Here is an 18753-nt window from a genome sequence, read left to right on the forward strand (position 1 = left end):
TTCTCTCGAAACAAGGAAGGAGATTTGACAGTGTTGAAAATAAATCAGCAGATCAGATGAAACATGTCACGAATGAATAGCCTTGCTGTGGCTAAAAAAATTTTAAGTTAAACATTTTCGGAAACTTTGATATGTAAACAGCAAATATAATTCAGTTTAATGTCATCTTAAGATGTTAGTTTAATCCTTCTTAACTTGTGGATACCATAAAAATAAATCAAAGTTTATTTTGAGCTGGCATGAATATCATAAAATACTTACTAGTAAGTCTATCCTCATAATTTTCTCTATTCCACCATGCGTCTGGTCCCATACAAAATATTCTTCATGAATACTGTAAATCGAGAAAATTAATGCAATGATGAGTCACCACATTAATGCGAGTGTCCACCCCTGGCCTAAAATACGTCAGGAACTTTATTAGAGTAGCCTTGTACATAGCACCCAGACTGTAGACTCAGAATTCCAAAAAGGAGTTCTGGCTGACGTTCGACCGAATAATATCATTTGCTATCTTCACAAACTTAACTTCCATTAGTGTATGTGAAAAGTTCATATGTTCATAGGCTTCTTCACCGAGTGTACACTGTAGTGGACGTTTTCAGTTAAGGGTTAGTATTATATCTTGAAATAATTAGGATATTATTGTCATTGTTATTCCTTCAGATTATTACAAACAATGCTATCATTCTGATTTGAAATAATGACATAAATTGTTACCGCTCATCTTCCCATATAATTTAAACAAGGTTGGGTTCATGACAAACATATTTAAATATATACAACAACTATACTTACTTATACTAAATTTGATACCTTATTATTTAAAGAAAATACCTGTGAAGATCCGGGTTGGAATACGTTCCAAGCAACCCATGCTTGTCATAATCGGCGACTAACGGGATCGGGTGGTCAGACTCACTGACTTGATACATATCCCAATCGATGCTCATGGTGTCAATCACTGCATTGTGTGGTCCAGACTCGATTATTTACAGACCACCGTTATATGGCCGGAATATTGCTCAGTGTGGCGTTCAACAACAATCAAACAAAAAATATTATTCAACACCCTCCGACATTTAAACTACACATCGTATAATCAGAGAATAGAATAGACTATATTGTATGGTCTCTGGTGTAATATAATGATTCGAATGCCTGTAACGGGCATTGTTTAAGAAGGAAATATTAGCGGATTTGTCCTCTTGATCAGATATGCGCTTCAGTAGTGGTTTTGTATATCTCCAGGTTGGTGTTTACAGTGTAGCTCTAACTATTTGTTGATAATTCAACAAGCAAAATAAAACAAAACTATTCTACCATGGCGAAAGGTGAGGTGAGGGTTAACGTGGCCTTCAAGATTATTGCTCTTATATGGCGACCTGCATGCCGCACGTGCATGTGTGTGTGTGGCTGCTTGTATAGTCCGGAGATTTTAGAGTGCCAGTCGACTGAGATACCATGCCACATCATGAATACCCCACTCAAAAACAGTGTACTCCGAGCGGACCAGTCTTTATTTTAGCCCTTTAATGCCGAGCGTCAGGCAGGGTAACAACAAGTACCAGCTTTTAACGTATTCTGGTATGACGAGGCCGGGGATCGAACCACCGACCTTCCTCTCTCCGGGCGGACCTTCTACCACTGGACCACGGAGGCTGTCGATCGCATTTTTCGCATAAATGTCATGCTCGCATTAATTTCATGATTTACTGAAGATAGATTTGAACATTTCTGAGCAACGATCATGTTTGGGTAAGGGAAGTAAATCTTGTCTCCGCTTGCAATTGGATTCAATCGGGCGAGCAGTTCCGAGATCGCAGCTTGACTGTCCGGTACGGCCGAAAGGCGGCATCCATGTTGTTCACGCTCCGCTGATCACGGGGCCTCATTTGTCTGTATTCTGCTTATGAGCCGGGATGCGCATGGAACACGGGTGTCAAAACGAATATATTTACCAATTATATGTACGGTCAATTAGCCAGTCCAAGAGACGGTAACCTCCCAAAACCCCTACATCCCATTTCCCCAACAGCTTAAGACAACAAAGTTCACGGTCCATGGCACTGCTAATCCCTAGTCTGTTACCTATTTCATACAATGGAACAACCAAAGAAACACGAATAGATTGAGATAAATATTTAATTACGATTACGATATTATTCAAAATTCATAATACATAATAACAAAATGTTCATTTTTCAAAATTCATAATACATTATAATAAATTTCATCTCAAATGTTCATGCACTCTTTATCCCAGAGTCTTGAGTAGGTGTCTGTCTGACGGTTGGGGAGTAAGGCAAAGATGAGGGGGTAGGTCGTGGCTCCGAGTCTTGCATGGATGATGTACACTTGATTCCACAGTCCAGGGCAGGCAGTGAATGTTCCATCCATGTATAGAATCTCTGCAAGGCCTCGGGACTCTCTAGACTGCCAAACGCCAGAATCTTGTCATCATCACCGTCAGCAAACAGGAGGAAGGGTCGTCCATCTGCTGTCTGCGTCCAGGAATCCTGAAGATCCACCTCCGATCTTGTCTGTGGCAAAACAGGAATCGTCTTCGGTCTGTGTCGGTATAATGCGCTGCTCATGGTGGGGAAGGATGGCATCATTCCTGTCTCGTCGTTGTTCAAGTTGGAGAGTTCATCGTTATAGAGGGTGTGCATCGGGGTTGACTCTTCTCTCGCTCTCTTCCCTGGTTCTACCACCTTTAGGTGTAATTTCGTCGCATGCCCCTGGTTCACGGTTCGTCTGATCTCCCGTCATAAAACCACGATATTTATTTACGTGGCGCCTCAGACAGCGCCGACTTCCTGTGTACATGTACGTACATGGCAATAAATGGTTTGACAGTTGTTTGACGGAATCAATCAATAATTATTGACAGAGTGATGTAATTTAATTTTGTCACTATTCACAACTCCTATTTTGATTTTCTATTGTTCAGCTGTATTTTCGATCAGTTTTATATGTAAAAAATATCTTCTCTAGTATTTATAAACCAAACCTAAAAACATTATATAAGAACAATTGTGTTTTTAAAACGTAAGTTTTATATTAAAATAACCATGCAAGTAAGATTTCAGCCGTAAAATTACTTTACTTACTCCACAGATTACACATCTTATATGCTGCAAACGCAGCGAATGTAATGCTACTACGTCACAGCTGCCTCGGTAATTAAGGCCTGGAATGTTTTTGTGAAGGCAGTTAGAGCAGACGAATTTTCCCCCTCGCTGTATAATGACGGTCGCTAACCATATATATATATGTATTTTTCGTGTTTTTGGCTTGATTTGATTGTCCTTTATGGTAATTGTTTATTAAATGCATTTCCTGTTTTGTATATATTATTATGTTAATATGGACAATGGTAAAATTCATTATCACAGTTTAAGTGCTATTCACAAATGTATGTAAATCTACTTCGTGATGAATGAAGCATGGCAATAAATGTATGCATCTGATTCTTCATTTGTTCTGTATTCTTTGATGAGAATGAGTTTCGTTAATGATGATCACTCTCACAGATGTTTTGATAAGAGGATAGGACTTTAACTGGAGAATAGTTATGAAAAATATATATATAAGTATAGGCGGTCTGTGCACATGTGGTGAAACTGATACCTCATTGATTTGATAATCGGGACTTGGAAATCATAGTCTGTCATTAAATTGATTTTAAAATATATGGTTTTGACTACAGTACGTCCTGACATCATAATATTATGTTGTAAACAACTTATCTTATCTTATGTTAAGTAAAACAATTATTGATAACTTCCTGAATTCCAATTGTTCAATGAACAGAATTATCGACAGCTCTGGCGTGAGACAACAATAAATTAGATGTTACCAAAGATTGTCCATTTTATGATCTTGGCACATGTCGGCGCACTTACATGTGAGCCGTCTAGACGACTGTCTGTTTTGTAATTAAATGGCAGCTGCCATCCAGCCGAATACGTAATCTTGAGACCTATAAGTGTCTTGTCGAGTCAAGTGCGGGTAGGAAGGTGTGGCGCAAAATTCACGCCATCCGAGGCATCAAACGGCACAAAAAAAGCCCCAATATAAACAACTCAACTAACCCCACCCAAAAGGCCAACAACCTAGCCAAACACTTCTCTAAAGTTAGTAGCAACAGTAACTTCAGTAAGAAATTCCAAGATAAACTAAATAAAGAAACCAAATTCTCCAAAGAAAACAGACAAGACAACCTAGAAATAAATCAACCTTACACCATAGAAGAACTAAATCACATACTTAACAATAGAAAAAATGGAACAGCCCCTGGCCTAGACCTCACCTCTTACCAAATAATCAAACACTTACCTACCAACCTACTCCAAACTTTACTTAAACTATACAACCTAGTCTACCTAAACTGACAGGTCCCATCCTCATGGAAGGAAGCTCTAGTAATCCCAATACCTAAACCAAATAAACCAGCAGATCGGGCAAACTCCTATAGGCCCATCTCCCTAACCTCAAATCTCTGCAAAATAATGGAACTTATGACTAAAAATAGGCTACAGCACTACCTAGACCAAAACAACATCATAAACCCCGACCAAAGCGGCTTCACTCCTGGCCGATCAACTCTCGATAACCTTGCCCGACTAGAACAGGATATAAAAACAGGACAGCTAAACAAGCAATACACCATAGGCATATTCCTCGACTTCTCTAAAGCTTTCGATATGGTATGGCACCACGGGCTAATACAAAAACTAAAAAAAATAGGACTAAAAGGCCAAATAATAAACTTCATCGCAAAATTACCGTGGGTATAGACCATACGCTATCGGACCAGTGTCCTCTAGAAAATGGCACTCCCTAGGGCAGCATCCTCAGCCCAACCCTCTTCAATATAATGATAAATGATCTATTCGAGGGCTTATCCCCTAAACTAAACACTTCAAAATTCGCGGATGACGGTGCCCTATGGATCCGCACTAAAAGCATTAAAATCTCTAAATAAAATACAACAATGGGCAGACAAATGGGGCTTCTCCCTTAACTCAGATAAAACAACAGGAGTAGTATTCAAACATAAAAACATGAAACCTGCCTACCCAATCCTCCAGCTAAACAACCAAACAATCAAATTCCAAAAACAAACCAAATTCTTAGGACTTATTTTCGATCAACACCACACCTGGGAGGCTCACGTCCAAAACCTAAAAACTAGATGCAGCAAAGACCTTAACACATTAAGATGTCTCACCGGCTCTAACTGGGGAGCCTCCAAAGATACCCTCCTCTCACTATATACAACACTAATTAGATCAAAACTAGACTTCGGCTGCGCCATATACAATACCCTAAACAACTCTCTATCTAAAAAACTTGACTCAATATAATACCAAGCCCTTAAACTAATTACACGCACCCAACATGGCACCTCCTACACCTCACTTCAGGCCCTTACAGGAGAAATGCCACAAACTCTACGCAGGGAACATCTAAGCCTTAATTTCTGGGCCGCGTCCCAAACAAACCCTCTCATCCAAAACCTATTTAACCAAAACATTAGCCCAAGAAACCAAGCTCTAGCTCGCAAACACCCCTTACTAACCCCAATATGCCAAAGAATAACTAACTACCTCAATGAACACCAAACTCAAAATCTTAAACAAAACTGCAAAAAATCAAATATCTTCACCCCTAAACTCAAAATACCCCAAATAGACACAACGCTAGCTAACCAAATAAATAAACAAACCGACCCAAACATAGCTAAAACCACCACACTTGCATACATACACGAAAATTGGCCAAATTGGTGTCACATATACACTGACGGATCTTCGGACCCGATCTCCAACCACACAGGCTTCGGAGTCCATACCACACAACCAGTTATATCCACACAATCTTACCGACTCCCTAACAACCAATCTATATTCACGGCCGAACTTATGGGCATGGCCTCAGCCCTGCATAACCAACAATCTAAAAACAAAACAAAAATCCTAATTCTCACCGACTCCCTTAGTGGACTACAAGCCCTCCAAAACAAAAATACCCAAAAACGCCCTAAATTAATAAACCAAATACTTAAAAGCTCCAACGACCTAACAAAAGCAGGCAAACAAATAACCTTCTTGTGGATCCCCGCCCAGGTAGGAATTTACGGCAACGAAAGCGCCGATAAAGCAGCTAAATTATCTCTCAAAATACCAGAAATATGCCTAAACCTACCCATCTCAAAATCAGAAATTAAAAGTGTAAACAAACAAAAAATAACCAAAAAATGGCATAATCAATATCAAAACTCAAATAGCCAAATCAAAAAAGTGCTCAGAAAACCACTAGCCAAACCTAATATCCTACACCCCTCTAAACAAATTGACAGATTAATTACAAAACTCCAAACAGGACACATGAACCTAAATAACCACCTAAAAAACTTAAAAGACACACTACAGGCAACTGCCCCCACTGCAAACAACCCGAAACCACAGAACACGCACTCATCCACTGCACCCACTACCAAACACACAGAACCACACTACAAACCAACCTCAATCTAAATACGGTTCCTACTCTAGATGAAATACTAAACCCTCAAAATAAACTAGAAAACTTCAAGGCCCTAGACGTATTCCTAATCAAAACAGACCTAATTAAGCGCATCTGAAAACTAATTAATCTACCAATCCAAAATCCAATAAACATACAAACACCCACCTCACCCGGCTCCTTTAGTTCCCTCCTCCACCCACCTCGGCATTTATTCCAAATTTAAAAATTTCAAAAATTCAATATAAGCAACCCCTAAAAACCCCCAATTTTGGGTGCACACACCACTTTCACCCTTCTCGGAATACACTAAATGGTCCGGCCAGGCCCGTGTGCGAAATACGCTGCAGTCGGAAAGCGCACGTTAAATCTTCTATATCAGTCAGTCAGTCAAGTGCGGGTCTCTCTCTCACCTTAGGGAGAATGCGACTGTAAAAGCCCCTCGCTAGACAGACAAGTAGTGAATGTTTGAGATAAATGTATTATTTATTATATATAGTTTAAACGCTATAAATAATTCATAGTCTTTTTATTGTTCAAATTACTGATAAAACATATTTTAACTTGTTCCTTCTAACCATATTTCCAAACAATTCCAAACCATTCCAAGCAATTCCAAACATTTCCTGTGTTGGAAATATGTTTGGAAATGTTGCCATTCCAATTTTGGATTTTCTGGAAAGATCGATCCTTCCAAGCTTTGGAAAGTTTGGAATGAGCGATCTTTCCAAAGCAATCCAACGTTCATTCCAAACTGGAATGGACCCTCCTTGGTCCTGTGCATGACGACGTCTTCCGAACAGAACAGAACTTTATTTCTCCCAGGTTTAGGCTTACGTGGATAACGGAAAATTTTGTTTAAGTGATAGCGCATTTGTAATTCAATCTAATATACTTTCCTTGATTGATTATATGGCTGCGGTCGTAGATCCGGATGTATCTAAATATGCTCAGTATATACACAGGGTTTATTGTTATACTATTAGGATTAATAGATACAATTGAGTATTTATACCCTTGATCATAAAGTTAGTCACTACTTTCACATTTTGATTTGTATGATTTGTGTTATGATTAAATTGACAAAATAAGAAATCATTCCGTGTATATGTGTATTATATATTGTACCCCAATACGTAATTAAATTGTGTATAAATAAGGACACTAGGTTAATAACTGTAATTGATTATTTGATAAACATATTCACATTTATTTGCGTGATATGTCACAGAGGTAAAGCTAATTCATAACAACAAATTGTCCATTTATTTGGCTTCTATCTTTTATATGAAACAAATGCTATAACATGGGGTGATAAACTTCATTGGCAATAGACGTAGCATATTATTGTCCGCATGAACAGTCTACTCTGTTTCAGATATGTTTATTCATTTTGTCAGCATTTAAATCGTTGCATTCCTGGCTCAATGATCATTTGACGAAATCTTGTTCCCTGTTTTGAATTACCGTCAGATAGTTCCAGACCAATGTGTTGCGCATAATTCCGAGATAATTCGAAGTTCATATTCTTGTACGAACACTTATCAAAATTCATTTATACCTAGTACTATGATGTACATATGTATATTAGTTCAAATTATAATAATGACTCCCTCTATTCTCGAAACGGTCTTTGTTCTACGACAACCGTAAGTCGGTATGGGAAAACAAAATATTTGTTTAATTGTTCAAAGTCCATAGTCAATGTCATATGATTATAGACAAGGAAGATAAGAAATTAAATATAAAGAGTAGCCACTTTAAATTACAGAAATTCTTTTAGTTAAATTTGCTCATAATTTGGTCTTTTCGTGGTAAATAGCGCCAAAATACTCTTAATTATTTACTTTCATGTCATTACTAATCTCACATAAGGTCAAAAGTTGTACAACGTTTAACAGATATGATTATGACATGTTGAATCCAAACATATCCAAAAAAATCCAAACAAATCCAAACAAATCCAAGCTTGGAAATATGACCTTGACAAATTTTGGAATGGTCATATTTCCATTTGGAATGGTGGTATTTCCAAGTTTTGCATTGTTAGTTCAAATTATAATAATGAGGCCCTCATACACTGACCTCAAACATCTGTTGCACTAAGGCACAGCTCTCTGCGGTCACATCGTTAACACCGAAGGCCATGAGGCAGTTGGCAGTTTTGATACTATTTCCACATGTTTACATTTGTTCCAGAAAGTGCTTCCATTTCCTTCGATCTATTATTTTAATAAAGACCCAGATTAGACTAGGTCTTCAGCAAACCATGCTTGCCGTAAGAGGCGACGAACAGGGTTGGGTCGTCAGGCTCGCTGATTTGGTTGATGCATGACATCATATTCCAAATGAATCGATTGTCTAGTCCAGACTCGATTATGTACAGTCCACAGTAAAATAGCTGGAATAATGCTGAGTGCGCGTTTAACAAGAAAACTGTTAAATAGACCCACCCCATCAACTGTATTGCTCAATACTTAAAATAATTTTTTAAAAATCCACAACAGCGTTGTCTTATTTGTGGTTAATATAAGCATGCTCCTTCATGCCTTTCAGTAACATCATAATTATGCAGTTGTGAGGCATCATATATGGCGGGGAACTTTGATACTCTGCATCAATGTAATATGGGACATTTGAAAATATTTTCGTACTGGGGAGTAATTACTGTTGCTGTTTGCTTTTACGGACGGTTAGGGTACAAAGTCTACAGCGATATCCAGTTCGGTCTGTCTGAATCTGCCACAAAATGGAGGGAAATTTGGGGATATAATGTGTCCTGTGTCACATGATAAACAGTTAAATCTCATCGACCGGAATATGAACAAAGATCTTATTAAACTGACAAGCCAGGCTTCTGACTGAACCACAGTCAGGCGACAGGACCTACTCGATATAAATGACAAAATGTTGAAACACAAGCAAGTACACGCCAAATATATTGTGGACACGAGTATTGCACTCATTTAGAATATTTTCTTCTGTTTCCCACACATTAAAATTGCGCTATCGTGATCTTTTTTGAAAATAGGTATTAAAGACATAAATGGATGTGTCATTAAGTCATTATATTTGGCCAATACAGGCTACATTAGTGTTGCCCTTTCTGTATTTTTAATGTACTGATAGCCCGCCTAAAAGAGCTTGCTCGATGAGTCTTTATTCGGATGTTGCCGAAATGTCCCGCGCACACACACACACACACACCACACACACACAAAAGCCCTAGCTTTCATGGAATAGCTTATATATATGCATTTAGCTTTAACCTGTCATAAAAATAATAGTCTAAGATACCGTGAGTCAGGCAACATTGGAAATATAAATTGCGGAAACATTATGAGAGGATGGTGTGGGTCTCGTTTTGTTTTTAACAGTGTGTGTGTGTGTGTGTGTGTGTGTGTGTGTGTGTGTGTGTGTGTGTGTGTGTGTTAAAAACAAAACGAGACCCACACCATCCTCTCATAATGTTTCCGCAATTTATATCAATGTTGCCTGCACACTTGCAAAAGGACTCAGCAACGCCCCTGACTCACGGTATGGTAGACTATTAGACTACAGGTTAAAGCTAAATGCATATAAGGCAGGGCGGGACAACTTAGGAATGGCCAGGAGTCCGAACTTGACCAAACAGAAGGAAGCGAGCGACAAAAACATGTTTTATATCATTGGAAAGATCTCGAGGAGACGAATCCAAATAATGTGTGTCCCAGTGTGTACACATGATTACAAGCTCAAAAATTGGCTCAGAAAATGCATTACTTCAGAAATTTCTGGCACAATTTTTTTTTTCTACAGAAATTTCTAGCACATTTTTTTTCTGCAGTAATATTTAGCAGGATTGTTTAAATTCAGGAGAAATAAGGTTCAATCATTGGATAGTTTAATCTGGAGTTGCTTTAAATGACCTTTTCCCCCAAAACAAACATTTTTAGTTCACATGATTACAAGCACAAAAAATAAAACTAATTTCGTGAGATCTTTCAAAAAAATATTTATTCACATGCTATATTACAAGACATGTCAAGGGCGACTTTGCACTATGTCTCATGGGTGAGGCGATGTTTTCAGCGATGGGTCCTGTCACAGAAGAAAATAGCTGTATAGATGAGTGGATCCATATTGTCTAATATAGCATCAGATAAATTGCAGCCTATATGCAGCCTAGAGTTTACAATAGAGCCTACGGCATAAGATGTACTATGAATGTAAATAGTCTGCTTTACTTAAGTTTTCTTCTCAACATACTTGAATTGAATTCTTTTTTCCGTCTGGTTATTGAAACCTATGTGCACATTTTCTGAAAAGATATGAAAAAACATTAAAATGCTTTTCATTTCAGTAATAAACACATTCCACATGCCTTAGCCACATGAACAATGTAAGAGAGGTGAGGTGAGTTGAAATTGGGTTTAACGTCGCGTCCAAGATTATTGCACATATATAGCAACGTGCATGCATCAGAAATTAAAAGTGTAAACAAGCAAAAAATCACACAAAAATGGCATAACCTATATCTAAACTCAAATAGCCAAATCAAAAAAGTGCTCAGCAAACCACTTACCAAACCAAAAATTCTCCATCCATCAAAAAAAATCGACAGAATAATCACTAAACTCCAAACAGGACACACCAACCTAAATAACCACTTAAAAAAAATAAAAAAACACACTTCAGGTAACTGCCCACACTGCAAACAACCAGAAACCCCAGAACACGCACTCATCCAATGCACACACTACCTAACACATCGAACCGCATTACAAACCACCCTCAATCTAAACAAGACTCTCACTCTAGAAGCAATACTAAACCCACAAAATAAACTAGAAAATTTCAATGCCTTAGGCGTATTCTTAATAAAAACGGAACTAATAAAACGCATCTAAAAACACAATAACCTACCAAATCAAAATCACATAAACAAACAAACATCCACCATACCCAGCTCCCTTAGTTCTCCTCCCCAACCCCATCAGCATCTATTCCAAATCTCAAAATTCCCAAATTATATATTCTATAACCCCTAAACCCCCCTCTTGGGTTGCACAGACCACTTTCGCCCCTTTCAGAAACACATTAAATGGCCTGGCCGGGCCGTGTGCGAAATACGCATCAGTCGGAAAGCGCACGTTAAATCTCCGAAGGAAGTAAGTAAGTAAGTAACGTGTGTGTGTGTGTGTGTGTGTGTGTGTGTGTGTGTGTGTGTGTGTGTGTGTGTGTGTGTGTGTGTGTGTGTGTGTGTGTGTGTGTGTGTGTGTGTGTGTGTGTGTGTGTGGCTGCTTGTACTAGTCCGGACTGATGCTCGCCCACTAAAATACCATTCCGCAGTTTAACATGAATACCCTACTCAAACACAGAACATGACTCCAAGCTGACCAGTCCCTGTTTTAGCTCCTTAATGCAGAGCGCGAGACAGGGTAACAACAAGTACCATCTTTTAACGTCTTTTGGTATGACGGGGCCAGGGATCAACAATGTAAGACTTAATAAATTTGAATCATAGCATATTCAAAGTCCAAGGTCACTTAGCACACGTACAATTGAAGGGGTATAAGCTATTTAAATATTCTTAGAATTACCTCCATCAATGCGCTCCACATGACCAGGGTACCTATCTGCTCTGTGCACCAGCCATGGGGCCTCTACTTCATCACCTTTCTTTAACTAAATCAGATATATAATTATATATTAATTCTTGTAACCTGTTCATTAATTCTTGTTACATGTTTACCAATTCTTGAAGGCTTAAAAAAGTCACAGTGAAAAGTTTTAGACAATACAAATATGTAAATAGTGATGAGCTCTGAAGATAAATGTAAAAATTCAGATAAAAAGCTATGAGAAATTATTGATGGTAAGAAAATCATTAATCATGTTGTAATCTGTGTGAAAACTTTTATAACTGATTATGTTTATGCTCTATCTTTGTATTCTGCTTCCCTCTAACCTAATCTTGTTTTTGATAGCCCCTCGTCTAAGTTGTAGCCAGTCCAATGTAGGTTCACTTTCTCCTTTTGGACCGATAATATTTTGGCTTTATACCTGTATTTGTTTTATAAAGATAAAAAATAAATCATGATTTAGGCAGAAAATGAAGGATAACATCAATTTCCATTTTCACTGTTCTGTAAATAACTTTTGCCCCGCTGACATTTTCCCAGAATCTATTATTAGCAGATGGAAAATGAACTGGACTTCAAAGAGAACATCAAATTATAAGAATTGTACAACTCAGATGCATCTAACATGTGTTAATCTGCATGTCATCACATAAAATGTCAGCTTAAAACCCAGAGGTTTCAAAAGATATGAAAACTGGAGTTACTTGGCATAGGTTGTAGCTGGGTAACAGATGGGAAAGATCAGACAGAAAAGACATTATGTTTTTTTAGCATAAACTGCAGAAATGGTTCAGTAATGAACACAAATGTCATTTTCACTACTGCCGCAATGCAATTCTGTGAGCAATTTCAAGAGTCACAAAAAGTGTGATCCTTCAAGCAAAGTTTCTGTTTCAAAGAGCTAAAAAGTTCAGATGAAATGCCTAGTATGAAAAAGGGGGACAGACAATTGATTTTCAGTCAGGAGAGTTAAAGCAATTAATTGATATGAAATAATAAATATTGATACATAAGGAAGATCATGATCCATCAGTATCTTAGCAAATCGTTGCAATCTGAACATAATCATAAAAAAATACTTGTGTGAAACGTGATGAAAACAATTCAATATATGAAATTTCCTTCAACAATGCAAACAGTAATTACATACCAAAAGCCATCCTCCTCCAGTGCCTCCACAATCATGCCAACATTGAATATGCAGGGGGACATCTATGGACAAAATCAGTGTTATGTGTGTTTATATTAAAGCATGGTACTAAGTGGATAAAGAGGACTCAGTCATTTCTGTTTATTCTATTTTGAAGTTTTCAATTTATATTTTAACAATTTAAAGCAAGGGCATATCAGATTGTCTGAACTGGATACTGATAATTCATATCTTATACCAGATGCTGTATGACAAATAAGCCAAATAAGGGAAGAAAGATACACAAATACAATCCACACTGTATTAACACAGTGCCTGTGCCTTTGCCTGTGTTAATTTCCAGTTTTTCACAATACTGATCTTGCTATAGGAAATGTGGTGGTTATCATATTGATAAGACAGTGAATCATTAGCTCTCATCTGAATGAAACCCATGTGGATAGTAATGTTGCCAAGGATCATAATCAGGGTGAGTCATCAATTTCAGTTATAGACATGCACAGCAACAGTGTCCATGGCCCATGAAATCCACAAACATGTATACACTAGCATATGAGCTTGTCAGTTACTGCCCTTTATTTCTACAATCTGCTCACCTTTTTATTGTGCCGCCTCCTTTGCAAGTATGTCTCAACCTGAAAGAGAATCAAACTATTGGTTTACATATATCAGGAACTATCTACCATTTTTAACATATTAGGGTTTAGTCAATTAACTATAAATCAGTTACATATATATTAACTTACCATTTTCTCAGTTTGCACAATCTTAGATGCCTGAAAATAATAGGTCAGATTAATTAGAAGCATAAAAGGTCATAAAAAGATCCTAAAATGGGTCCTTTTTATAGAATTTTGGTACTTAAATGTAGTCCACACCAAAAGAAACTATCAGGTGCTTGATCAGTCTGCCTGACATGTGCCTTATTTGACATTGATATTCCTTTTCTATGACCTGGCACTTAGTTCAGAGAAGATGACAAACGGAAGTTTTATAACTGACAGATGGATTGAGGAACATTGCAGTGAGAGCATTTATTTGTGTGAAACCATTTATTAATATGGTTAAGTGTTAAAGGAATGTTTGAAAACAGCATTAATTCAAAACTAAGCCGTCCATATATATCCAATCCATATATGGAAAGCTTTCCTAACTTACCTTTTCAGATCCTGTTTTCCTCATGCTTCTAAGCCTTGAACTTGAATGTGGAATCTGATAAAGAAAGTATTAAATACCTTATGCATATGAATGATATCATTGTTACTTAAACACCACTCTTACAAAAAATTAACTATTACCAAAAACAACATTTGCGGCCTGTATTCATATTCAAGTCTGAAAGACATATTCAAGACATGCAGTCACTGAGCCTGACCATCACAGCAATAACATTACTTTTCAAGCTAATATAGTAATTCATTTGATATACCGGTATGTTGTTCATGAAATGATTAAAGTTTAATTACCTTTCTACTCTTTTGTGGTGCTCTTCCTTTGTAATGTATCACCTGAATAGTAGTTTTTCGAAAAGATACGCTAGTAGGTACATAAAGTTACATAAATTGCATACTTTTCTTATTATAGGTATTCAAAATAGCTTATTTGATCATGTGGATCATAATAACTTTCAGTTACATACATGTATTAATATTTTAGTATAATTAAGAATAACAAACCATGTGTACACACAATGTTTAATATGCACTGTAAAATGAGGTTAAAGTAGTATCAAATCTGACAAAGTACTTACTGGAAGATCCTGGCATTCCATGACGGGTAGATTCTAATAAAAGAAACATATCATATGGGTGAATGGTTCCATAATATGTTACTCACTAGTCAGTTGAACTTCTCAAACAGTTAACACACTTCACTTCACATTAAATATATGCAGATACATGCACAAAAAAAACTGCTGAATATTGGGTCAAAATAGCTTTATAAACTTATGGCATTTTCAGTCTATGGCAAGATTAAGTATACGGTCATAAAGAAGTGAGTGAGTTTAACACCGCTTTTAACAGTATTACAGTTACATGTATATCTGGCGTGTCAGCTTAATGTGGGAGGAAACCCCGAAGTGATGCAGGTCTCAGACGTTTACCACTTCGGTGAAACCCACGATCACTGGTATGGTGCTGACAAACCTAGAACCGGGGCAAAACAGGATTCGAACCCACAATCATAGGTTTCGGGTGTGCCCAGGGGATGCAACTCTGTACAGCGAATTGCGGCGCCATAGATGAATAGGCCACCTGTGCCCCCGGTAACAATAGTATGCAAACTTTACAGGTACAGGTGGGCTATCTGGGTTTCTGTTTCTGCTTTACTAATCTCATGACGTTCCTGTGCTGATTCCTCATGGAGTAACCCCTGCAACATAATGTCAACGTCAAACTAATTCAGTTGAAAAATGTACATTACATATAAATGACATTTTTTCTGAAGATAAATGTAATGCCTAGTTCAGACTATCCACTCAAAGAATCAGCAACTGGGCTTCATTGCTAATCCAATATTAGGAGCCTGTACATGACATGTAGGTTGCTGTTGTCATCATGTCACCGCTAATGGCCTCATGACCAAGATGAAATAATTAAGTAATTATCCCTGATAAGCCCCGAACATAAAGTAAAAGTATTACCTCATATTAGGTGACATGGTTCATTTTCATTGAGTATGAATTGTTGTAACTCACCTGAACTAAGGTCACTTGTAGGTCCAGGTCATCATCACTGAATGCATAAACCTGTAAACAAGACAATGCAACAAATACAGAGGTCCTTATCATATATCTCTTATTTTGTAGGAGAAGATAGGGCTCTTATGCTACTGAACTGGGGAATTTCAGGTTAGAATTGGTCCACAGCAACCGATGTTGACAGTGTCATGGCATGGTGGCATGAATTGTTGCTCATAACAACAATCACCGGACCAAGCTGTCTTCAAATGGCTTGAATATTGACAAGTGTGGCATTAAATAACACGAGGGACTGAACTTGTCATGATATACATAATGCACAAACCACCTAGAGCTCCATGCGGCCAGCCTGGTACAGGACTAGGCTGGTCATCACCACTGACACCAGCTGATCACTGCGCCGGAATGTATATTTGGCGCTGCTGTTCAAGTTCGAATTTCTGATAGGCCTGTCTCTACTCAAGAAAATAAAGAAATGTCTTGAATTTTTCGACAGCATAACCTGGTGTCCGATCTTTAAAAAGTTCGGAACGAGTGTGAAGCCATGATAAGAAGTATTAGTATTAAGCCTAATGATTGAAGCCACCTTCCCAAATGTGTGTGCTGCATAAGCTGGAGTGGTTCCCCTTTGATTTTCCAAAATATGAATCGACAGACGAAAAGAAAATTAATTCGCATGACATATCCAGTTGGGGTACAGGGGCACTAATGATATTTTATCATTATTGAAGTATACCGTATACAGTCTGATTGATGAGTGACCAGGTGAAGAACCAACACCCTTCCTAAACCCTCCCCATAGTAGCACGCTCACATTTTTCAATATATACAATAACATACTAGATGCGAACTGTTAAATTGACAACTGTTAATTGGTAGTGGTCAACAAGCCACAGTGAATTTGCTTTTGGAGTGTGTGTGTGTGTGTGTGTGTGGGGGGGGGGTAATAATTTAGTTAATTCAGTCGGAATAAGGAAAAGATAATGATCACATAAATTTTATTGGAGGCTATGAAAGTTGAGGATCGGCGAAACCGTAACATACAGCGTAATTAACAAAACGATCACATGGCATGATAAAGGTGGCGCTGATAAACAATACCCTTCGACCACTCGCGAGACAATGTATCACCGTATGAAGTGACAATACCCGAGAAAATTTAATTGCCTTGTTGGCAGGAAGTCTGGCGGCACAGCACGTACAATAGGCATCGCTTGGGTATTCCAAATTCTCTCTCTCTCTCTCTCATAAATATTTTGACGTCTTACCTGTATCGTAACTGCAAGACGGTAACCAGACGTAACATTGCTGACTGCGCGTGGTTCGGGATTTTTGCTGTGGCTGAAATAAAGAGTGCTATTTTTCACAGAAAGAGACCACGTTGCTTGTGCAATTGTGCACAGACTTTTCAGGAATGCGAATATATACAAGTCACAAGACAAAGAATGTATTTACATGAAAGATATTTCAAATCTCGATGTTAGAGACCCTGAGAAATGTAGATTTAACTGAATCCAATCCAATCAAGTGTTACTATCATTCATTACAAATGGATAATACGATATTGCATTATAGAGAGGGTAATTATAGCTACCTGAAGGAGCAACCATTTGTCCACTCTTTGAAGTTGCTGCCAAACCGGACGCGTAATTGCAACTAGCAAGAACACTGTGTACACAGCTTCTTTCTAAATTTGGAGAAGCGTAAGTGTGTTGAAAGAACAATATGAATGTAAGTCAGGCATGAAGTTGCACGGAGGAACCGACGTGAGACTTTATAATCCGACAGTTGTTCATATATATTCATAGGCTTTTGTTTACTTCCGGCATGGTCGGACGCTATTTTGCGGTGCATTAACCCTCCTCAAATACCCTACCCAAACTGGGATCTCGAACTTCTCCAAATACAGGGATCTCGAACTAAAAGACTCAAACACCACATCAGCGAACGCCACTATCGCTCCACGGCCAAGCCGGCCCCCCGGGCTAGGAGACCCACTCGCCTCTCCGTCTGGAAAACCGACTGGCCCTCATCCACGAATCGCCAACCTTTCTATTCCTGCTAAGTATATCTACCTTTATCCCCTCCTTCCAATACTGCATGCTTTCTTACTCCCCTTTTCTATATACTATTGTGTTATTACTGTGTTACCCTCCCACTGTACACAGATTGTCAACACACACACACGCCCCCAAACCCCCACCCCCCATTTCAAAACAAACCCATCATGGACTCCCTTCCTCGCTCATCCCCACAATCCACCTCACTCTTCACTACACCCATTAACAGCAAGAAAAACTTTCCAGGTCTTACCCCAACTCACAGTACAAACCCAGTCCCCTTCGATTTTGGTCTAGACCTGGAAGAACTAAATCTCATCCTCCCCCCACCCCCGTCAGGAACATCCCCCCTCCCCCCCACCCCCAACCCAAACACTACACAACATCAATCCCCTCCCCGCCAACACATTGAACCACAAATCATAATCCAACAACCCCCAAAACCAAACCAAGCCAAACAACCCTCAACTGCAAACAAACACCCATCACCCAAACAAACAAAATGCCCCTCACACTCACCCCCTGAAATAGAACAAACAAACTAAAAATCCTGCTCACAACAAACACCCCCGCAAACAACTACAACACCCAAACACATCCTACTGGCATTTTCCACTACATCCACACCCCTTAACGACACCTTCTCTACAAACAAGTTTGCCCTCTGCCTACACCAAGCTAATA

At 38.4% G+C, this 18753-nt stretch overlaps 1 protein-coding gene across 8 annotated transcripts; it reads right to left on the bottom strand.

The window, feature by feature from the left end:
* Positions 1-10512: 10512 nt before the first annotated feature.
* Positions 10513-18190, bottom strand: LOC124117165. Of its 8 annotated transcripts, XM_048394124.1 has the most exons (14): positions 17604-18190; positions 17278-17350; positions 16007-16464; positions 15643-15681; positions 15059-15091; positions 14775-14816; positions 14467-14520; positions 14055-14084; positions 13905-13943; positions 13309-13370; positions 12485-12579; positions 12117-12201; positions 10783-10834; positions 10513-10614 (listed from the first exon to the last, which is right to left on the bottom strand). In XM_048394124.1, exons 3-12 carry the CDS (start codon positions 16097-16099, stop codon positions 12188-12190), a joined length of 501 nt encoding a protein of 166 aa, XP_048250081.1. In that variant the 5' UTR covers positions 16100-16464; positions 17278-17350; positions 17604-18190; the 3' UTR covers positions 10513-10614; positions 10783-10834; positions 12117-12187. The 8 variants fall into 8 exon arrangements, with proteins under 8 accessions (XP_048250081.1, XP_048250085.1, XP_048250083.1 ...); XM_048394128.1 differs by having other exon boundaries at positions 16007-16057; positions 17278-18185; XM_048394126.1 differs by lacking the exon at positions 14775-14816 and having other exon boundaries at positions 17278-18190.
* Between the last annotated feature and the right edge of the window lie 563 nt (positions 18191-18753).

This window comes from Haliotis rufescens, unplaced genomic scaffold (assembly GCF_023055435.1).
Source record: "Haliotis rufescens isolate VD_foot unplaced genomic scaffold, xgHalRufe1.0.p SCAF_13, whole genome shotgun sequence".
NCBI lineage: Eukaryota > Metazoa > Mollusca > Gastropoda > Lepetellida > Haliotidae > Haliotis > Haliotis rufescens.